General features: G+C 37.3%; 1 protein-coding gene across 6 annotated transcripts in view; it reads right to left on the bottom strand.

Moving 5' to 3' along the window:
* MCPH1 (microcephalin 1) overlaps positions 1-13,730 on the bottom strand; it is a 122,785-nt gene extending 109,055 nt beyond the window's left edge. For 3 of the 6 annotated variants that reach the window (XM_048936971.1, XM_048936973.1, XM_048936972.1), the window contains exons 1-7: positions 13,575-13,720; positions 10,639-10,730; positions 8,105-8,223; positions 4,230-4,305; positions 3,575-3,695; positions 3,149-3,289; positions 1,498-1,590 (exon numbers count right to left, since the gene is read on the bottom strand). In XM_048936971.1, coding sequence (XP_048792928.1) covers positions 1,498-1,590; positions 3,149-3,289; positions 3,575-3,695; positions 4,230-4,305; positions 8,105-8,223; positions 10,639-10,730; positions 13,575-13,593 — 661 coding nt within the window. In that variant the 5' untranslated portion in view covers positions 13,594-13,720. Of the gene's footprint in view, positions 1-1,497; positions 1,591-3,148; positions 3,290-3,574; positions 3,696-4,229; positions 4,306-8,104; positions 8,224-10,638; positions 10,731-11,078; positions 11,227-13,574 lie in introns of those variants that run through there. The other 3 variants (XM_048936968.1, XM_048936967.1, XM_048936969.1) reach the window with 3 other exon arrangements.
* Between the last annotated feature and the right edge of the window lie 10,379 nt (positions 13,731-24,109).

The following is a 24,109-nucleotide window of genomic DNA, read 5'->3' as shown; positions in this document are numbered from 1 at the left end:
TTCAGCAAGCACTGATAAATGTCACTAGGTGCCACTTCCTCCACTTGGAGGAATTCAGTGACACACGTATGCTGCATACACACTTCATGTCAGACATCATTTTGTCAGACTGCCCCTCTGCTGCCATCTGTCACATGGCAACAAAATGTAATGGAGTACTAGTGAGAAGGTTCAACCTCTCACATCGTGGTCCAACATAATAAAATAGAGCGCATTACTTTCAAAGCAGCCCTTGTAATATAAAAATCTATAGTGCAGCTGTAATGCTAGAGGGGCATATTCAAGGTAAAGTGCTCAAATCGATGTTTAACCTTATCAGCACACAACCAATTTACTGAGATAAAAGAGTTCAGTGATATAGTTATGCTACTTCCAGTATCAAGTTACTACTTCTTTCTGAAATTGCATGAAGGCATATCTAGCTGTGTCAGGATACCACTGTGTATGATTTTGCCTCTGTTCTCATATAAGACAGCATGACAGATTTTCTGTATGATGTCAGTACAACATTAAAAAAAAAAAATACACTTTTCTGGTGGAGGAGAATGAAGAAGGCAGTCCAATCAAATGGTCTTCATTATGAATTCCAAAAGCTGACTTCTTACTTTTCTACTAAAATCCATCTTTATCTTTTTGTTCTGACAGTAGACATGCAATATGAAGTACACCACACATTGTGGACATTATTTCTTAATGCTGTTAAGAAACCCACAGATGTAGCTTAACAACTTTCACAATCATTCTCTGTCTTATGTCCTGTTACTACCTCAAAACACAGGCGCTAAAATCTAAAGCACTGAGTACAAGAACCTTAATATATGTCACTTTCTGAATACTTAAGCTGGAGAATGCATTAGGTTTTCAGATTTTTCATTTGAAAATTTATAAGACAGATCAGTTTTGTGAGTATTATTTTTTATTCAGTTCACTTTGTTTTCACATCACATCACTAAGCTCTTTGTTCCATACACAGAATCATGGAGTTGCTCAGGTTGGAAAAGATCTTACAGATCATCAAGTCCAACCACAACCTAATCATACTACCCTAACTCTAAATCACCCTCCGCTAAATCACGTCCCTGAGCACCACATCCAAACGGTTTTTAAACACATCCAGTGATGTGTTTTTAGCTCCCTGGGGAGCTTAATGCAGTGCTGCAAAATTCCTATATCAGTAAACTGACAGAATGCCAGAACAAGAAGGCACTAACAAGGAATAGAATTACTTGTCACACAAGAAAGTGACACAGGCAATGCAGCAGTAAGGCACAACATTTACACAGCGTGACTGCTCTTGCTCCAGTTCCTGGAATTCTTACTCCTGCATATTCTGCCAATTAGCAGAAAACTAAAATAATTCAACTTTAAATATAAGTAACAGAACAAACATAAACAGTCCTATTTTGAATGGTGATAGATTAGTATACTAAAATAAGATATACAGATCACGTATCATGTTTAAATTCTCTAACATGTAAGTAAAGTTGAGATAGTTACCTTGCAATAATGGGTCTTCTGAGTTAGTTACAGAGGTAGACAATGGGCAGTCTCCTTGTGAGCAACATAGAGGTGCTTGAAACTTTTGGGAAGCTAGGAATTTGCAAATGATAAATCAGTCAGCTCTACGTGCAGACATACAAGTTTCTACAGCATCTATTCATATCTCAAAAACAGTTCAATCTTAAGAGATGTGGGTGCTTCGACAACTAATTATAGACTGCTTAACAGTATCTCAGACTTGTTTACTCACAAAAAATTTATTATGTTTTTCAAATGAATCAAATTTCTTCTAGAAAACTCAGCACCATATTTTTCTGAAACGAAAGAATACTATTGATGAAATATTATGGGTGCTTCTAAGTCAGTTGAGATGTTTTAACCAAAGAATCTGGTAACTTCCACAGCTAGTAGAGATATCCCCATACAGCAGAAATGCTTTTCAAAACCCTTGGAAGTATTACCTTAAAAATGCAAGAAAAAACAAATACAAGCCATGCTAAAATAAATAAGATTTAATTTTTCATCAATGTATAACTGCTTCTATAATTTCCTTTCAAAATTTTATTTGGAGGCATAAAATGACAGTTTGTTTGACAGATTTCTTGAAACTTCAAATGCTACAGATTTTTCCCTACGGTGAGACAACACAAGCACTGATAAATTATTTGAAAACTGGAGTCTAGATTTAAGTCACCAAGATCTGCATTTTCAAGTCAACTGGTTTTTATTCACTTAGGTCTTTTTTTGCTACTTAAATCCCATTCTTCAGCATGTGAACAGGTGCCTTAGCATTTTGGAACTCCTTTTCAAACTGTTGGTGTGGAAGTAATAACATTACAATCTTTGTTAGCTATGGGATTCGCATTAGAATTTAATAGGAAATAAGATTTAGAATCTTGCTATAAAGTTCAACCAAGTTATAATAGCAAATTACAAATCTAAAAGTCTATTTTAGTCATTATTATTCCTTAACTGTATTATGATTAAGAAATTCCATTTTGTTAAAATTGTCTTCCTTGTCATCTTATGTCACTTTCAATACAGAAATGCAAAACTTGAGAAGGGAGTGCTGTGCAGTGACCCTCCAGCTACAGTGGTCAGAGGCACAGAATATACACAAGAGATGAGTTTTAAGAACTTACAGATTCTAGGATCAGTTCAAATCCAAATGACTTAGAAAGAAAAAATATACTTAAATTTTAGGTTCAATCATCATATTTAAGAGGCATTCAGGTCAAATCATAAAACAAAGCATCAGGTACAAAATAGGCATAGTGACAGCTCTAATTCCAGACTGTAAAAGAATGAAGCAGCACCCTTTCTGCATGCATCATTTAGATCAGTATCCCTTTGCATTTTAGTGGGATTCAAAGCTTTGAACAGTCAGCATTCATTTCACATGAGTTATGGGCTACTGTCTCGCAAAATGCTACCGACGTAATGATTAATGCTAACTGATTACAGTGGCTTTACCTTACACAATTCTATTCAGATATTTCCATTCTGAGTCTAGGTAATTAAATATTTCAAGAAAAGTACAGTAAGAGTAATTCTGAGAGACAGCAGAAAAAGTATGGCAAAAAGTGCAGCAATAAAAATGGTGGCCATTTGTGTATGCACATGAATAAATAAAGTTTAAACTTCTTACCAGTAGGAGACAGATTTTCTCTTTTCTCCTTCATCTCATTTACTCTTCTTTCCATTTCACTGCATTGATTTCTTATTTTAGAAACAGGGCTATACACAAGTGAACCATCATCTTCAAACAGTAAAACCGGTATATCAGTTTCTATGCAAAAAATATTGTACATTATTAATTACTTATAATAATTTCTAATAACAATTTGTACTACAACAGCTTCAGATTGAGTACTGCTTTGTTTAAAAAAAAAAACTCCAACAAAACACAAATTTGCAAACAATTCTGTAAAATGTAAATCAACTTTATCCATTACAGTGATGTGCACAAAAGCATAAAAAGAAAGAAACAAACAAATCCTCAAAAATTCATTCACTTTAAGGGCTTCCAAGAAATAACTAAGATATTTGAATACTAGTCCAAAGAAATTCTTACCTGCATTAATTCCTATCCTTTGTTGAGCTAATTCCTTAGCCATCTGGTCCAGTCTTCTCTGCAGTTTTCTATCATTTTCTGGAGTTTTCTCAACAAAGTCCTTTGGCTGCATACATTTGTGCTAGAAGACATGTAAAACTATCAAGTATATGGTTAAAACCTCTCCTAACTAGACTTCCTTTCTCCCTACCATTTTAACACAGTATTTAAGATCAGTGTTTAACACTGGTTTATAATCACTTCTTTAACAGTTCTACATAATTGCAAAGTTAACATTTTCCAAAACAAATTGTAATATAAAATGACAAAGGATTAATAGATATTTTTAATCAGATTTTAGTAAAAGGGAGATGAAGCTATCAACTTTTTTTTTCTTTTTTTTCTTGTTTGTAGCAAAGTTACTGCTCAAAAGTTGTGCCTTTTCCTCCTCAAAATGAGGATTTTAGTATTTGTCACAACTCAATGAAACACAAGGTACACTGCAGTTAGTTGATCTGGATTAGCAGATCATTTTGTCGTCGTTTAAATCTTCACCTCTTTATACACCAATATAAACACTCAATTATTATCTTTCAAAACCTACTCAGAGTTTACAGGAAGCTCTGAAAATCAACTGTTCAAATGCTCGAGGTCAGGCTATTAGAATTTTACTCACTTTTAGTGGTAAGCCCTCATTATTGTATACTGCAGGAAACAAAGATTCATCAACACGTACTCCAGTCTCTCGACATCTGTGTAATAAAATAGAGCTGTCATATTTAGTTTTTAAGAATGAGAACTTTTGCTGGAAAAAAAAACCAACTACTTGAGTTCAGCATTCATTAAACCCTTTCCAAGTATTCTTAGCATAACTACTGCAATGCTAAAAACCCAAACCCCAACAACTTTCCAACTACAAATCAAATAAAGGACATGACAATTTGTTGTCCTTACAGTGTTCTCTAAATTGCTGTATCGGTGCCCTAAAGCTTAAAGATAATACCCTTATACTATTCCCTCACACATTCAAAAATCACTGAATGAAGTCAATCTGGACCAAGTCACTCACCAAGTGAGTGTAAGATTTAGTCTCTTTTTTATTTTCTGGGGATTCTAGGTTTTCATTCTGCAGTAGCTAATGAGATACTTAATTGTTATTTGTCATCCTGACGGCAGTAAAGACTCAGCTACAAACTACAGTATGTCAGGAAAAATAAGAAAAGAAAGGATAATGCTCCTAGTAAACAAGATCATGAGTTTCATCTGATCCTGGCTTTCAATTCTTACCAATTAGTTTCATTTTCTGTCTTCTCTTTGTATATACAATGTTAAAATCAGCCCCTTGCAGTGAAGATATCTCTATGTTTTTTTTTATTAAAAAAAATAAAAATAAGCAAACTGATATTCCACCCCTAGATTTCTTTTTAAATAATTTTAAGTCTGAATTGAGATCAGCGGGACTCGTGCTATCTTAGAATATCATACATATCTATCATATACCTGCACACTATGCATGATGTTGAGACAAGAACTTGATTATCAGCATGGTAATGGAAGATATATTTTAGTCAGAACTGGTAAGGTTTCATTCTTGAACCATGCTTTCTGTAATAAAACTGGTTACAGAAAGGAGCCAAAACCTTTGCAGACTACTAGAATTCCTTTAGAAGACTGTGATTCTAGTGACACCTAGTGTCAAATCGCCTTAATGATCATGTTTGTAAATGCTAACACAGAGTTTAGAGTTGTCTGGAGTACCAATTAAAAATGATAATCAGCCTGCTAAACTTCTGTGGCTATTATTAAAATCTAGTTTGTGATTTTAAACCTATTTGGCTTTATTTTTTAAAGAAATGTATTCTGGATTTATGAATTTTTTGAAATTTCAGGGATCATCAAGTTTTCTTCCAGATAACATTACTTCCTGTTAAACAATGGAACCACATTTATTCAGTTTATGCTCAAGCATGCTCATGGAGCAGAAGCTTTATCTCAGGCAGATCATTGGCAAGAGCACTCATAAGAGGCAACGTTCACACAGGCCCTGACATTAATAATTTGTGCTGTTTTTTTTTTTTTTTTGATGTTTTGTTTTTTTAAAAGAAAAGCAAATACTACAGTTTTTCAAGTCAAAGGGCATGTTCCTATGAAAGGCTTATGTACTACTCAGGGGAACATAGCAGTGGAATACATGCAGAACGGTTCATAAGTAGTGGTTCAACAGCTGTCAAGTGGGAAAATACTTGGCATAAAGCAGAATAATCAGGAAATGCTGGAGTAATTGTTGATGAGTTGCTTCCTTGTCTGGTGTTTTTAGGGCTCAAATATCAAAGAGTAGAGCCTGGATTAAATACCACATAGTATCAATATCACAATACCCAAGAGCATATAAGAAAACAGTCGAACTTTCCCATTTTGCTTTGCTACATATTCATGTATAAGGATACATAAGTATAAGGATGGTCTGAGGCAACATTGTATTTGTTTGTTTGTTTTTTTGATAAAACTGCTTAATTGCTTCAGGATTTTTTAAAATCCACATAAACCTTTGCAGTCTATATTGATTCTACAAGGAGTTACAGCCTAACTACATCTTGCTAAAAACCATCTACTATTTTCTCAGTATTTGTCTCCAGTCAAATTCATGTGAATTCCCCAATTCTTCTACTAGAGAAGGAATAATAGACATTCATTCCCTGTTCAGCATCTTTACATTAACCTTTGTTTTCATATGAAAGAGGGATCTCTGACTCGCCATTCTTGCCTCTTTTCCAGGATAATTCTTGTTTCTTCAAATCACATCTTGTGAGAAAATAATCTTATACTTCCAGTCATTCTCGATGTCATTTTCTGCCATCATTCTGAACACATCCACGGCCTTCTCACTTCAGCTACCAGAAGCATCACACTCACCAGCTCTTTTTTTCATTGAAGTTTTCAATCATCTTGATGTCTACTAGGAAGGCAACACTTGTGGGCTGCAAGCAATCCAAGAGACTCCTGGAGTGCACTGAAGATAACTTCCTGGACCAGGTATAAGACAAACTGACCAGAGGGGAAGCATTACTGGAAATGGTGCTCACCAGTGCAAAGAACATCATTAAAGGGTTAAGACTGGAGGCATTCTGGGCCATAGTGACATGCCCTGGTTGAGTCTGTGATCTTGAAAGTTACAGGCCTGGCAAAGAGCAGAGTCAGAACCCTGAACCTTAGAAAAGTGAACTTCCAGCTGTTTAAAGAATTATTGGATGGAATCCCCTGAAAAGCTGTCTTTATGGACAAAAGAATGAAACAGAGCTGGCAGCTCTTTAAGGACACCATTCTGAGATCAAACGAGCTCACCATTTCCATGTTTCAGAAACCAGTCTAAGGAAGCAGGAAACCAGCATGGCTGAGCAAGGGCTCGCTGGTCAAACTGAGGGATAAGAAGGAGATGCACAGGCAGCAAAAGCAGGGATGTATGGCAGGAGAAAGATTACAGAGAAGTTTATTCACTCATCATTATTATCATTGCCCCCACCTCAATAAAGCACATCTCTATATTTTCTACATCAGATGATTTCTCCAGTTACAAGAAGACATACACCAAAACCTTGCTCTGATGCTAGGAATACTTTTAAGAATGTCAGCAAGATACTAGCTTTTTGTTTCCTATTGAACAGCTTACATTTTCCTTCTAGACACTGTCACAACTTTTCATTTGGTACTGGCATCCTGACAGAGTTAGTTTCTTGAGGCATAAAAGCTTGATCTCAAAGCTGCAGAGAGCTGTGCTGTTTTATCTTATTCAGACTGCTATTTCTCTAAGCACATGATACTTACTTTGTAAGAAAAGGCCCTTTTGCTTCACTTATATTCTAATTTCCATCATCACAGCAATTTAAGAATTGGAGTGTTTGAATATAACATATGTATATTCTTAAAAACCAGTAGTATGTTTTTAAACTTTATCAGAAATTTAAGTTAAGCTTCAACAACTTCTTAAACACAGAGGAGATGCCACGGACTACAGACAAAACGGCAGTGATGTTCAAATTTTTGGCTGTTTTGTTTTTTTTTAAATATAACTTTTTCCTTATGGTAGTCAAGAATCTTCAAGCAGTGCCATGCTGAACCTGACAAATGTCTTAAGAGACAGACTACATAGAGATCTTTTTCTTTCTTGCTACCAGATATTCTGTCTAGAGACTGAGAAACAGCACAAATACTTCCTTCATTTTTGTCCCTGATGAAATGTACTTTTTCATATGGAAATGGAATAACTCAATTCAGCGTAAATGTCTTGGCATGCATTGACAACGCATGCCATCTGAGCGCAAAGGAGTGGAACACTAAACAAATATACCATGCAGCTAATTCAACACAATCATTTTCAATAGATAACACACCATCTGTCTGTAGAAGTAACACATTTTACAATAGAAAAAATGTCATAAGAAAGTTATCATTTACTCATAGACTTAACAATGTTTCAGGTACATAAGAAAAAACAGGTTGTTTTTGTGGAATTTTGTGGAATAGGTCACATTCATTATGCTCAATAGTACTCACTTCTCCACCCAGAGTACAGAAACAATCTTTACACCGGCGTTCTGTGCTTTTCTCCATGTAGTTGAATGTCCATCTTTGAAGACTACATGAGTCACACGCTTGTTGAAAGTTTTTGAAACCTGCAGAAGTAAACAGAGAGCTCATCTTTGAGTCTGAAAAATCAGAAAATATTAATGAAACTAGATGGAGTGGTCTGTTTCTCTTGCCTGAAACACTAGCATAAGAACTTATTCTAAACAGTATGTCAAGGATAGCTTTGATCTTTTCTGTATTTGCAAAAAGCCCGAAGCAATCAAAGCCCAAGTCTGATTGTCAATGCAAAACAAGCTGGAGGGCTACAGTAGCCTTTTATTTTCATAATTTCTTTTCTCTGTGCTACCATTTCCATTTCCCTACTCTTTCTGTATCACTAATCTTACAGCATTATTGTTTAAGTGGCCAGAAACTGTTATGAAACCATCAGTACAGAAGTTAGTTGTCACTATCCAAAGAAATGCCAGTTGCATCTTTCATTTAGTAAATAATTCACAAACTTAGAATACAGGTAACATCATCTTTTAAACTAATTCTCAATAATAGCAATCACTTCTAGTTTTGAGGGAAGGCTGTTGCTACCAAAAAACAACTGTGAGAGAACACTTTAAAAACAAGGGTGAGAAATACAGAAAACTCAGGTAAGCGTAGCTAACATCACAACTGACATTTTCACCGTGATGCAAAACTGATTAAATCTTCAGTTACAAACTTGTAATAGCAACTAAATGATAGTGCTTTCAGTCCCAGATGTTCCATTTTTTTTTTTTTTTACAAACAACATTTCTAAATATAAAACTGTTCAATCAGTTGTTGTGAATATACCAAAATCATCAAGTTAATAATTCACATTTTACAGCAATATCTCCTCAACAGTCAGACATAAGGAGTTGTGTAGCTCTCTGATGTTTAGCTCAATTGCATCACTATATTTGGCTTTAATAAAACTATTCAGCTTTTCCAAACATTTCTGATAGCAAGTTGATTCACTGCTTTTCAAAAGACAACACCCATGAGATGTAAGTATCTAGGAAAAACAAGTCTTTTTCAGAAAAATTTATGACTCCCAGATACAAATGTATTGTCATTTCTAGCTACCAGGCTCATGCTTTAGCCCACATGCTAAGGAGACTTGACGTTTGATAAGGCTTTGCCACCAAATTATGGAGCATCACTACCTTAGGCCTCCCTCTCACAATGAAGCCATCAGTCAAGGTACAGTTACACGCAGAAGTCCTCTCTTTCATCTCATCTCTGACCCTGGAGGTCATTCATTGATCACTTGGCCTCAATTTGGTACATCTGAACCAACCATCAGTGGGAAACACACAAAAATTCACAATTTTCTTTCCTGACAGAATAAGCCAAGCCAGTACACTACCATATGCTCAGCCCAACAAAAGGTAAGGTAGTGTCCAGCCAGGAGTTAAATATTGAAGGGACAGGATCATTCCTTTTTGGTCCTGGTGAATAGTCTCAATAGTCTCACCTAGCTCCACAGTCTCCTATATACCTTTTATCTTATCAAGCTACTTTAAAATCAACAAAATACAACTGTGAAGCCTTATCACATTTTTCATGTGTAAAATGTAATGCCATCAGAACATAATTTAATAGACTTCACAGCACAGCCAAAAAAAAAAAACAAACAAACAAAAAAAACCAACACCAAAAGAATTTATTAGTGAAGTTATTTATTGTGAGTTGTATTTGCTTTTACAATAAAAAGAGTTGTTCTGCTGTTCTGTCATGCTACCTCAGCTAAATTCATACAAAAAGTGAGGCTTTGGGGACATTAGCCAAACTTCCTAAATTACATCTACATTTGTAGATGACATGAGATACATGAAATACATCTACATGTGCCCACTTATAAGGCACTGGGAGTTCACGTAAGTGTTATTTAGAGCATAGTGTGGGCTTCAAAAAAAATCTCCACTAAACAGTAATAATGTGCAGGAAGGCAAGATGCCTGTTTGGCTGGTTTTTAGTTTAAATTTTGCATCTACAACCCAAATATATTTTAAGTGGAAAAGTCACCAAGACATACGCAAAGACTCTTAGATGTATTTTTACAAGCACTTCCTACAAATGAACTACATTTCTTGGAGACTGAAAAGAAGAATGTCACAGTACATAGGTTAGAAAACACTGCAGTAACAACGGACCAGCAGCCTACAAGTTATAGAAAAGAAAGCAACATGTAAATGACTTAGGTTTTTGACCTTTAGATTTGGTTCGTCCCCAGTATGGAGCAAGACCAATACTTCATAGCATATTAACAGACATGAAAGTTTATGTATCCCTAAGAAGGCTTTACATGTATTTTTTATCTGCCACTAGTAAGAATCTTAAAGCATAATCATATATTCTTAAGTTTATGATTATTTTTCCTTCTCACCCTTTAAAAACTCCTACTACAAAGTAATACACAAGCAGAACAAGCTAAGTTTGTAATTAAGATTTTTCCTATTCTATTAATTTCAAAATAGTTTCCTTACTTTTGCTCCCATATCAAGAAGTTGCTGCTCAAAGGCTTTCGAGTAATTTTCTGTTCTGCTAGATGACCAAACTTCTACAAATGCACATATACCTGGAATCAGAAGAGGAAAAACAATAGATATTTAAGTGCACTGTGGTAAAACTAGTTAAATTGTCCCTCAGAAAATAATTTACTTTAATACTCCCTTCATACACACTCAATAGCAAGAATAGCTTTGAACAATATATCAGGTATTACCAATAGAAATTTTTTTGAGTATTTCTGCCCATTAAATTACTTGCAATGAACTAGTAAGATTGGCACTTATATAATCAAGATGTTATAATCACAATATAATTGTATAATCAATAGATATCAAGATGTTATAATCTCAATATAATCAAGAGAATTAGGCAAAGTAAACAACAATCACAAAAGAGAATAAGTAGAAGAGCTTACCCTTCGGCTGAGCTCACCACAAAACACCAAGAGGTGATCTCCAGAAGAGATCCTTCCCCTCTGGTAGCCAGCTCTTAAATAGGTCTAGGAGGGCTGGAGCCAGGCTCCACCCCTTCCGGCAGCACAGGTGAATTGCCTTCACCTGTGCTCCTCTGGCTGACTCATGGCTCGCCTCAGGTGATCAATCAGAGGTTCAGGCCGTGACTCAGCAGTTCCCATACAGCACTCATTAAACAATTCCTCACTTTTTAGAACACACTACAAACTCAGTAGGCAAAGCAGTATCTTTCCATGGCTGGTTTTAATCATTGCTAATCTTCAAGTAATCTTCAAGTCATAACACAAGCTGCAGAAGATGTAGAAATAAATATGGAATTACCCTTTCAGCAAATCTCAATAAAAATATGTAGAAATAACCATTCCCAACTGACTTAAAATTCCACCTTAACACATCAAATCACCTTGAAATTAAGTATCTATCACAAAAGCTAATGAATTTTCACGTCACCTGCTTTACAGAAGTTTAGATATATTGCACGTGAGCAGCTTACTTCATCAATCAGATTAAGAATCTCTCTAAGGAATAATAGTCTTGGCTCAGTAAGTCTTAAAAAAACAAAACAAAACAAACCAACAACAACAACAAAAAAAAACCACAATCCCAGATGTATTGACACAGAAGGATAAGCAAATGAAACTTTTAATAATCCCTTTGTTAGTGTGACTTCAGATGACCTATAGCTGCATTGGCCATACCAATTTCCCCTTTTGAATAGCAGATCAGGAAAATTCCAGAAAACTGGAAGAATGCCAGCTCACCAAAACCAACTTAAAGCAAACTGCAGGCCAGGTGACACTCAGAGCTCAGGAATAAAATTTAAAGCTTTGATTTAAATTTAAAAGGTTCATCCTCAGCAAAAACTGTTTAACTATCTCCTCTGATGGGGAGCGTGTATGAGGCAAAGGTTTAAATTCCTCCGTGAAGGAAAAAAAAAAAAAAAAAAAAAAAAAAAAAAAGCACCCACTGGCATTCACTGATGCTTGCTGAACATTTATAGAGACCAAACAGTGGATGTGGGCACTATGAGTGGCACGTTTCAGTAGCGGTGACAGTGGGTCACCTCCAGTGTGTGGCATGCAGATTCTTGTTCATCACTGACAAAATGTATAGCTAATGGTGGTAACTATGTTGCAGTACAATATTTTGATATTTTGTACTTAAGAACATGCTCTTTTGAATAGCGTTATTGTATCTGTTGTAGCTGTAGGTGGCATTTCTTCAGGAGTTACATACATTACCTAATGAATTGGAAGTTCATACATTGTGTCCATGTTCTTAAATGTAAAAGACAATCACATTCTAACTGCAGTACTTTCATAAAGATTAATATTTTTTTAACTGCTACAAATTAGAATCATAGAATCACTCAGGTTGGCAAAGACCTTAAAGATCATCGGGTACAACCACCACCTAACCATACTACTCTAACTCTAACAACCCTCTGCTAAATCATGTCCCTGAGCACCACATCCAAATGGTTTTTAAACGCATCCAGGGATGGTGACTCAACCACCTCCCTGGGGAGCCTATCCTAGTGCTTAAGTTTTAAATCTATAAAAGAAATAGGAAACCTAGGACACTTCCTTAGCCAAATCAGATGGAAATAAATGACTATCAGTACTCTAACTTCAGATGCTGATGGGACCATAAGCCTAACCAATTCCCTCATTTCAGCCAAGTTCATTTTAGCACTTGACCAGGACAGCTTTTTGCTGGCTGTTCTTTTGTGAAAAATATTGTGCCCACATCCAAAACAACCAAGGTTTTCTTCTCCTTCTTCTTCATCAAATGCTTTAAAACCTTCACAGCTGCAGTCTGCACCTACCAGTGAATGCCATGCTGGGAACTCAGAGAGTTCTCTTGAAAGCAGCACGAACTGGCCGTAGGACCAAAGGGATGCTTTACAGTAACTGCCCCATTTAGGAAACAACGAAGAAAACACTTTGTAGCTTTTGCATTGCAGATATAAGGGAAAGCCAGAAAGTCCAGAACTTTTTTGAGCTAGAAGGGCTTTGAAAGAGGTAGGTTAACAGGCCTGAAAGGTGGCATCTGTAGTGGGAAAGCGACAACCAACAGGGTCACCCAATGAGGGAGAAATTTCGCAAGACGCAAGGCTCGCCGAGCCAGAGCCCAAGGCGTCACGAGGACGGGGCGGCAGCAGCAGGGCAGGAAGAGACGGCCGCCGGCACCGAGAGCCGCCCGCCCGGGCACACGGACCTCGGAGCGGCCGCGAGGCAGCACGGCACTACCCGCCCCGTCCCTTTTCTTCCTGCGACTGCGGGGCGAGCCACGCCAGAGGAGGCCGCGCAGGAACGAGAAGACCGCCGCCATCCGGGCCCTCACCGCAGCCCCAGGGCCGACAGCCCCGAAGGGAAGGCCGCGTGGAGGCGCCCGCTGCAGCCCCGGAGGCTGCCCCCGCAGAGCCCGGCCGCTACCTTTCAGCACGGACTCCATCAGCGGCTCCGGTACCCGCCACCGTTCAAACTTCCTCCGCGCGGCTCCGCGGCGCCTGCGCGGTGCTGCCGGGCTCTGCCGCGCCTGCGCGGTGCCGCCGGGTCACCGCCTACGGCTGGAGCGAGGGTTGTGGCGGGAGGGGCGATGAGAAGGTGGCTGCGGGCGGAAGCGTGAGGAGAGGTGTTACAAACAGAGGGAGGTGACACACTGGCTGCCCAAGGAGGTTGTGGATGCCTCATTCCTGGAGGCATTCGAGGCTAGACTGGATGTGCTCTGTGGCAATAGAGATGCAAAATAAAGGTGCTACACTAGTACTTCCTTCAGAACCGTTCCTAAACTATGGGTAGATAAGGAAACATCTGTCTGTTTTTAATGGACTTTGAAAGCATGTAACGAAGCTGGGATGTTAGGAAAAACAAAGCAACAATGGAGCAGTTATACTAAATTTAATGAAGAGGAGCAGTATTCTCAAGTACTTATTTGATAATTCTGAATATTCCCTCTCCTTGATTGATTAAAATTGGAAGGGATCTTTAAGAAGGGATACTGTAAGGCTGTAACACAAGGACAAGACTCATTCCTCTGAAACACGGTTCATATGGTGGGCTACTTCTTAAGACTCACATTGAATCATATGAAAAATATCAAGACCAATTAAGACAGTTTGTACGTATTAAGTATAGTTTAGATTTGCTTATTATCAGTAGGTGTACTTTGGTTGACTGGTTTGTTTTGTGGGCTGATTTTCAACTACGACAAACAACATTTTGATCCTTTTTTATTTTTGTCCATTCTTAAGTTTCCAAGTGTCAACCATGAATCTCAGATAAACTGAAAAGGCTGGGGTGTGTAGCAATACCCCATAGTAGCAAATCTTGGTGAGACATCTGCATATACAGCACCTGGGTGTTTTTAAACCAGAATGTACTTGAAGAGGTCTTCGCTACAATGCTTCTTGGCTATTATAGGTGCAGAGATATGAATGAATGGTTAGAGGGGCTGCAAAATGTGCACCCTGCCTTCATGGACAAAGCTCTAGAAAGCAGTTACGCTTGTCCATTTAAACCATTATGATCTCTTCTGTCAGTGTGGGCTTCTCAGTTTATCAGTAAAGCTAACTGTTCTTGTGAGTTCTTTTTGCTGTTTGAATGTGGCTTTCTTAAATAGCATACAAAACTGTAGTGTGTCAGTTGCTGTGTACTGTTATGTTAGTACTGAACTTCTAGAACTTTACGTAATCTATACTAGAATCTTATGTATGTTGTCTCATGGCCACTTAATTGTACTCCGATAGACTAATATTTCCAGCTAATGAGCTCTGTCATTGCAGCTGCTTGTTTATTAGTTTGTAATTTCATTGCACTCCAATATGCGAGCTCATCCAATTGTTTCTATATTCCAGTCTGCATCTCTTTTAATAAAGCCTCTGTTTAAACCATCTGAAAATTTCATTAACACACACTTTAGTTCCAAGCTCATAATGAAAGTAACAATGTTAGTAGACCGAATCATAGCTGGATCTAAAACTTTAGTGGAATTAAGACTGGATCATTCAGGATCTCCTTTAGAATATTGTCTTTGGCTCTCCCTCTGGTATGAACTATTTTACCCCACACACTTTTCCAGCTTAACTTCTTGAACAACTCCATTTCTTTTTCATGTGAGGTAATAATGTACCACATATCAAACTCTACATAATACTACATATTTCAGCAGTGCAGATTCAATCTCTATTACCTTTGTCCAGAAAAAAAATTCCTTAGCAAAACCAGATATTATGGTTGTGTGATCACAGGAATCCTAAGTTTGACAATTTTTGTTTCTCTCTTCCATTGGGGGCCATTTATTGCCCCCCAAATACTTTTTCCTTTCTCTTGTCTTAGTTGAGATAAAAGTTTGGAAAATCATTCTTGACGAGTTTGCAGCAGAAAGATATCTTTTAGTACAGGAGTAGCCACCTCTGACTGGTTAGAACTGAATTTTGATGGTGCACAGTGGAATTACAGGCCAGGAAACTAACCGGAATGGTGCTAATATCGCTCAAAATTGGGGCTATACAGGTGAAAGAATACTCTGACATTTTTCAAACTGAACTGTTATCTGACACTCATGCTGGCAATAGTTTGTGCAGAACAGTTGTAGATAAGATAGAGGAGTCATGCCTCAATAGTCTCAGAAGAATTCTAGTCTCATTGCTTCTCCACAAGCAGAGTGCTTCCTGAGATTGCCAACACTGGCTTTATAATTCTATTCCACAGAATAATGAGAGCTTTTCTGTTTTATGTAGTAGTTCAGTCTAAACGGAAGGGGAATTTCTTGTCTCATATTTTCTCTGTTTATTTTAGTATATGTTTTGTAGAGTGCTAGTACGTAGTGGTAAAGCATTCAAACAAACAAACAAACAAAAATTTTAATAGCCAAAGTAACTTTGTGAACAATATTAGAAAAAGAATGTTGCATGAGCTTGTCAGATAGATGAGCATTTATCATTGGCAAAAACCTTTACTGGTAGTTCTTATTTGTCTTTGACTGTATGTGGACAAAATTATGAGGGACATTTATTTCTTGTCATAAAGGAAGGCTAATATTATGGATTATGTAGTCTCACAAAATTGTTAAATATTCTCATCATTGAGATGTCTGTTCATTTTCTAATGCTGATGTTCATGATCAAGAAAATGACGTGTTTAGTGTGAGAACTTTTTCAAGGAAAGAGAAAACAGTTATTATTTTTTCTTTCAGCTGAGGCAGAGACACTAATTTTATTTTCTCTTTCTATCCTGTAATTTAAGAAATCGCCCCTTTTAGATCCATAACAAACCTGCTGACACAGCACTAGCTTTAGTTTGAGTCTGCAAAATGCTGATAATAGGATAGAGACATACCCTTGTAAATTTTAACTCACCCAGTGAGACAATGTCTTTGACATACTGTGATCCTAAAGGCCTATCACAGAAGAAAAACACAGCACCATGCTGAAAAATAACAGTCCATCATATAACTGAGAGCATGACTTGACAACATGCTAATAAGCAGATGTCTCTGTTGTTCATGCTGTTGTGGAAAGCTTATGTATCTGCCCTCCAGACAGCTTTTACTGCCTGTGGTTCAGGCTATGATAGCAGCTGTAAAGGGGTGGAAAAGCTAGTTTATCTGACCTCAGTATAAAATTCTCTGTTGAAGGTTTATGATATTCTCAAGCAATGAAGTACTGGACTACTGACCAAAGACCCCATGCTTTTCATCCAGTTTTTGTGGAGATGCAGATGTACACTATGGAAGATAGCATTAAGGAAGTGTATCCAAAATACTTAATGATTCTATTCTTATTTGGTAAATCAGTACCAAAGATACTATTTAAAAATACTGTCCTTTTGGGTATGTTCAGGCTCATCTTGGTGATACATGTGAGAGCAATTAAAAAAATTTCCGCCTCCTGCTGTGAGCTCCACAGTTTATGTGAGTCTCAGGAAAAGTGATGGTAGGGTAAGGTTGGAGTTCAGGCTGTGAATTGAAGCAGGAAAGAAGCTGACTCAGCTCCTGAAGAAGTACATAAAGAGTATAGTAGGAGGTGTACATTTCTTATATCTTCCTGACATGAATGATCGAAGCTCATTTGAAGGCATCTAAAGTGTTTTACTTCTGGAGTGTAGAGCTTCAGGCATGTCTTGTGGATGAAGTAGACATAAAAAGACATAGACAGTTACTGTTTCTTCAGAAACAGACTAGGAACACTATTATTTGTGTAAGTATAGTTTGCCCACATCCTGTCAGCAGATCTTGTTTCCCAAGTTAAATAAGGTTTAAGTTCAAGTTCAGAAAAGTGTGACTGGCATACTTAAAAGTATGGAATAGATTCCATATGATTAAATGGGCCTGGAAATGGACTGGAAAACAGCCAAGCGAGAGAAGATACAATTTGTGCCTACAGAATGATGAGTTGCCTGGAGAGTACAACTGAAAAGAGTGGCTCTCTCTTCCCAGTAAAGAAGCAGTGGCATCAAAAGAAAGTAGTGGAAGGCAGATGCAGAACAAACAGCAGAAAGTGCTATTTTTTTTTTCTTTTTTTTTTTTTCCTGCAGAAGAGGAACTTTGAATGAAGATCTTGCAGACAGATGCTTTGAGTTCCAAAAGTGGACACAGAATTCAAATGGAAGCTGGAAGGAAGGCATATGGGGCCTACTAAATATATCACAAGTAGGATTAGTTTAGAAATCCTGAAGCCATAGATAGGTTGAGAGTCTACCTGAGAAAGGACACGGAGTGAGTAAACTCTGACACAGAACACATACTCCTATGTTTCTTAAGTTCAAATTTGTGAGAGTCTTAATGTTGTAGGAAAGGAATCCATTAAATCTTAGAATGACCCCAGTTGGGGAGGATAAGACTGTCATTTGAGAGACCTGAATGGGCCAGTGGGACCCTTGTTAAATTCAACAGGAATATATCCAAAGTCCTAAACCTGGGCAGGAACAATCTCTGGCAATAATGCAATCTGGTTTGCGGTCTCACTGTACAAGAAAAACATAAACTGAAGCAGGTTCAGTGAAAAGCCATCAAGATGGCTGGAAAACTTGTCCTGTGAGGAAAAGCTGAGGGAGCTGGGCACCAGGTTGCCCTGGAGTGTTATGGAATAACAGTTCTCAGAGGTTTCCAGGAACCGAAGAAAAATGTTTTCCTGTCAGTGTTATTTCTGACTAAACAAACTCACAAATCCCTTCCAAGAAAACTTATTCTTTAAATCTATGAATTTTCAGCTAGATCACCTCCCTGAAGGAGATCATCACATGACTTCTCAGCAACAGTGCCCATGTGAGCTGAGGTACAGGGTGACATGATTGAGAAGGGACTGAAAGACATCAGACAAAGACCAGTTTAAGACAGTGTGGAACTGCACCCCCATAACATTCCATGACATCTTTCACCTTATGCTGTAGACCAGGATGATGTTTTAAAGATGGAATGAAAACTATTTTCTACCCTTCACTCCTAACAACCTGGTCTTTTAGAGAAGAACTGAACAGAGACTGCTGTTTTCCGGAACATTATGAAGCACTTAGTTTTTAGTGTAGTATTTATGATCAGTATAAATAGAGTCAACTGGAGTTCCCATTACCTATTGCCTCTTTGTGCATTTAATAAAATGGTTAGTCTGAAAACATTTATTTTTTTTTCTTTTTCGTTCTGCTTGTTCATTTCACCCTCCTATTCAACTACATCTGAACACTGTTTAGAATAAGAGCTGCAAAATGTTTTTGCATGCCTCTAGCTATGTTCAGTTATTTTTACTTGTTATCAAAGTAAGTAGATGGAAGAAGCACAACAGAACTAAGTGTAACTCACAGTACAGTTACATATGCAAGCAGATTATAGGCTAGCAGCTACTGTTCCAGAACATATGACAAATATTAGATGAACTACCATTTACCGTCTCGATTGTTTCCATTGCTCATCACATGTCTTTAGTCATCAAAGGTCAAAGTAATCCTTATGTAATTCTAGTGAAGCCAGAAATGAATATAACCCATCTAATATTAAATGAAAGAAATTCAGAAATGGATTATAAGGAAGAAGGAAATGGTAGATGGGAGACTTGGGAGTGATAAAGATTAATTTATTTGCTTTTCAGCTTTTTGAAGTTGGATTCAAATTCCTCTCGCAGTTAAGGCACAGAGAGAATATATTTAGATCATCATAATACAACAAAACCTATCACAAAAATAAGCAAATTTGTCAGTCTATTCAGAACATATGAAGCAAGATAGAAGAGTGCTCACCCGTTAAGAGTGATCAGATGCAATGCTTGCAGAATGCTTACACGAATTTATTTATTATGACAGTGTTTTTACTCTGTTGAGCTGTAAGTACATACATAATTTCTCAGGGATTTGCAATAGGAACAGTATTATTTACACAGTAATCCATGGATGTGAAAATTTAAAACAATATATATATCTACTGGAAAACTTTAGAAATCCATGGATTGGAAAGTATTGAAAGCCACTGATAGCCAGACTGTTGTTTGGCTTTTATAAGGTAACCAAGGGTTTACAGCAAAGAGTATTTTGGATGAAGTCCAAGACTGACATTTTTTTGACTATCTAGCAACTTCATTTCCTGTATTCTTTTACATAATGTGGTTCTGATATATTGTATAACACAAAGCTAAACACTGAGAAGATTATTTTGTTCTTGCTCTGTCATGTTAATTCATATATGTTACATTACCATATGTAAAGAAATGTCAGCTGGAATAGTTAGTTTTTCTTTTGTGCAGCCCAGCACGAAATGCTAAATAACATTTCTGAATTTTGTTTTGTTTTGTTTTGTTTTCATCCAGATAAAGTTTTCACCTTGGTTTTGGTAAGTTAAAAATTGAGGTCTGAAACACAGATATTGAAGACATCTTGTCTCACATTAAAAGCTTAGGCATGAAGAGCAGATTCCAGACTTGTGATTGAACTTTTAAAAATAATTTTGGGCACCTATGTTTTGGTAATTGTACTGAACATTTTGCAGTTAAGATACAGGCCTTTAGAGAAGTCAGTATGGAAGTATAGTGTTAATTTACAGCACAACAGCTTGTCTAGTGATTGCCAAAAAGTAAATGCTCTTACCTAGAAGCAAATGAATGATTGATTATCCTTTCTCACTGACTTGAGAGATAAAGTTGTTTACAAGAGGCAAAGTATGTACAAACGATGTTGCCATGGAATGACAAATTCATTGTTTGTTCATGCTCTTTGTTATCTTCTTTTATCTTTCTAAGTTGCAGATGGTGTTAGAAAACATTGTCCATTTACTTCTGAAACAAGATATTTTGAGACATTGGGATTGAGCGACTAAAGCTGTTAATTGGTTTGGAAAAATCAGTGCTGAACATGACATTTTGAAGAAAGGCAGAATGTTGGAGCAGATAAATAGTTTATTCTCATTCTCATGTAGGACCTGCAGACAGCAGAAAAATTGTATGAGACAAAAAGCAACTGCATACATTGGTATACTTACTATACTTGCATAAAAAGTAGTATATAAAGCCTCAAATGGGGTTGTAAAAGGATTCATGCTCTAGAAAGATACTCAAAGGTGTAGAATTCATCTTCTTTGCCTTCCTGTTGGAACAAAAAGTTCTTATTGACAATGTATTGGGTTATATAAAGGATTTGAATGTCTCTTGAGGCTGAGGAAAAGATAAAGTGTTTTTACAGAGAGGAATTCTAGAAGCAGCAAAGCTCAGGAGAAACAATGGGATGAGTGAGATCTATGTCTTTTTGGTGAGGGTAACAATAAAGAAAGCCCCAGCAAGGGAAGGACTTTAGATCCAACATGTCTTTTCAGAAGCACAGGGAAAATAATAGTAGGACGATGTATTATTTCCAGAAGTTCAAAAACTCTACTCTTCATTGTAGTTCTAAGTATGATAAATATCAGGGGCATTTTTGAACTTCATGACAACAGCAAGGGTAGCATTTGGTTCCTCTTGTTTCAAATGCAAAGACCTGAAATATTTGGGTGTACAATTTCGGGGAAGTACATCCATGGTAAAATATCTTTGAAGGTGAAAAAGGCTTAAGAAATTACATCTTCCATTCACCCATGTGAATTCCACTGTTGTTTGGAGCCATTGCTTACTGGCAGTAAGTTGTTAGACATTAATGATACACTGTTGTCTGTATTCAGGTTAAAGGCACTGTCTTCTCCAAGACTTATTTTTGAGTGTTATCTTAATGATCTAGAGCAAGGTGGAAGGGTCAGAAGGAGATCTTGCAAATGAGAAGAATCTTAACTGTGCTTCACTGACAAAGACAGCATATTACCATCTACAGTCTCATTTTTTGATAGCAGTGTTAAACAAGGCCTCTGGTCTTTGCATTATTTAGTGATGATCAGTGTTTTTCCAGATTGTAAGGAAAAAAGAAGTAAAAAAATCAGGGCTTTATTCATATCTGGCTTCAGAGAGAAAAAGAAAAATCATGTCCTTATCCCAGACCTGTCTGTGATCATTACATCAGAAGCATTTCATCTGTACTATGAAGCCAGAGTATGACATATATTAAAGTGAAAGTTATGCTTGATTGTTGAAGATAAGAAACATACATAATCTGGAAGGAAAAAAGAAGCAATAATAAAGAAAAAAAATTTGGTACTAAAACAAGCATATTGAGTTTTAGAAAATTAAGTTATATCCACCACATCACAAGGAAGAGGCACACCATAAGTTGGTCTTTACATGAATCAAAGCTGAACAATGCTTCTGGTTACAGAGAGAAAACCAGAAGAATCATCAGTCTGAAATGCTTCAGGGAAAGCAGTTTCTTCATTTTTAAAAACTATTCTTATATAACTTTGCAGTCTTAACTGAGCTTCAGAAGTCTCCTAGAAACTAAGAAGGAAACACAGCTAGCAATTTTTGCAATAGTTTAGGAGTGTTGCAGTTCTACTCTGAAAGTGGGCTATCTGACCAACAGAGATAAAAACCTTATTTGCTAAATTCAGGGGTAACCAAAGTGATTCATAGATAATGACCGAAGATTTCACTGCTTCACTGCTAAATGTGAACAGGTACCAGCAAGGTGCTGCTGAAGGGAGTTAATGTAAACACTTCTACTTTTTAATGTGAGAAGCATGTAATAATGTATTTTCAATGTGTTATGAGATACATCTGCTTTATCAGTCTGATTTAATCATTCCCACTTCCTTAGGAATGTTACAAGAATTAATTAGCTAATGTTCGTTCATTACTTTTTCTCTGGGTGCCCTTATGTCCTGTTATGCTTAGCAGGAATATTTCATATCAAGTTTCATTGTTTCAAGAGGCTGTAATTTACTGTGATAAAATGGTGCAGCTCTTCTGTTTTGACCAGGAGGTCAGTCTGAATGTGAAGTAAACAGGATGGAGTAGTACATATTCTTCAAGGAGAGAGAGCTTTCCTCTCCCATGAACAGTTTTCACAATACAGAAAGAGGACGCAGAGAGAGCAAGAGGGGTTCACAAAAATGGGAGAGTAGCAGAGAAGAAATGTGGCTGAGATCGAGGTAAGATTGTTAGTAAGGGACAAGACTTTGGCAGTGACTGTTCTCTGCCATGCTTGTTCAGAAACATTAGAAAAAAATCTTCACGGGGAAAAAAAAAGATCTCACAATTATAGAGGGAATGATCAGCTGTGTAATATACTTACTAAATGGGCCAACTGCACTTACGAAGCAAAAGCACTAATTAGTGAATGTGTGACTTCTCTTTTAAGCACACAAGGAAAGAAGAAAGCCCTTTCCTCAGTAGCAGAAATGCGAAGTGTAAAATTTCATGTGTTGCCATTGCATGGCACCATCCATAATGTCCTTGCTGCTTTCTGCCTGTCAGCACCTTCGCTTCTCTACATCACCTGAGAGACATGTCTCTGCTCACTGTAGTGGCTACGTAGTGTCTAAACCAAATCTTTATTTAAACAAATACTGTAGCAGTAAGCTGAGCTAACTAAGAATTTTGAATACCACTGAAAAAATAATTAAAAATTAGTGTTACTTCCCAATAGATTAGGTCTGTCTGTCCTCCTTTGGCATAATGCTGAATGCACTTTCCTTATACACACTGTCATAACACCTCCTTTACCACTCTTTGACCTTGCTGTTGTCCTGCCTTTTCCTTCTTGAAAATAAACAAAAAAGCCCAGGAACTTCTTTTTGAACAAGGAACAGCAGCTGCAGCAACTTCAGTTCCTTTGCAGATTCCTACCCCTTGGTCCTCAGCCAGCAGCTCAATGAAGCACTGGAAGAAGAAGGTGTGGGAAAGATGTCAGCTCTATGGCATTCCTTCTCCAGGCTCAAGAATAAACAGCAGCTTGCAGCAGTCCATGTCATCTGAACAGAAAGTGAGGCACCTGTGGTATGTTTACCCATAGCTCAGGTAGAGAACTGAAGCCCTACAGACAGCTTAACACTAGGCTTTTACTTGTTCCCTGATGGTTCTTCCGGACTGACAGCTCTCCTTCCCCAAAATAAATAAAATCCAGCTGCTACAGTGTAAACTTGCTGCCCCCAGTGGACTAATTTTTACTTTTTTTTCATGTATCTGTGGTGTTTCTGAATTCTTGAGACATCTACACTGTATTCTCTTAAATTAAATAGATTAAATTAGATTAAATAGGCATACTTCCATGCTGGATTTCTCTTCTCTGTAGCTAAAGCACTGGCAGGGCTCATACTCCTTGACTTTCCCCAGTCCTGTGACCTTTTTTTTAGCTTTATAACACAATGTGGTCAGAGTGGATGGAAAAAGCAACAAGATCAGTGACAGTGAAGATAAACAACTAATTTGTGTAGTACAGACAAACGCATTGACAAAGCAATAGGAAAGCCTATCTGCAGCTTGCTAAGATTTGTGGGCTTGCACAAGAGTATCCTGTTGCTTGGGATTTCAGAAAGATTCTTGGAGGACTTGTGTGGATGCAGAAAGCACACAGAGATATGGGACACCACGGTTGGGCTGAAAAACAACCCAGTGGAGTGTTGGCTGACA

Source organism: Lagopus muta, chromosome 2 (genome assembly GCF_023343835.1).
Source record: "Lagopus muta isolate bLagMut1 chromosome 2, bLagMut1 primary, whole genome shotgun sequence".
NCBI lineage: Eukaryota > Metazoa > Chordata > Aves > Galliformes > Phasianidae > Lagopus > Lagopus muta.
The sequence above is the reverse complement of the archived record's forward strand: the minus strand, read 5'-3'. Positions and strand labels throughout refer to the sequence as shown.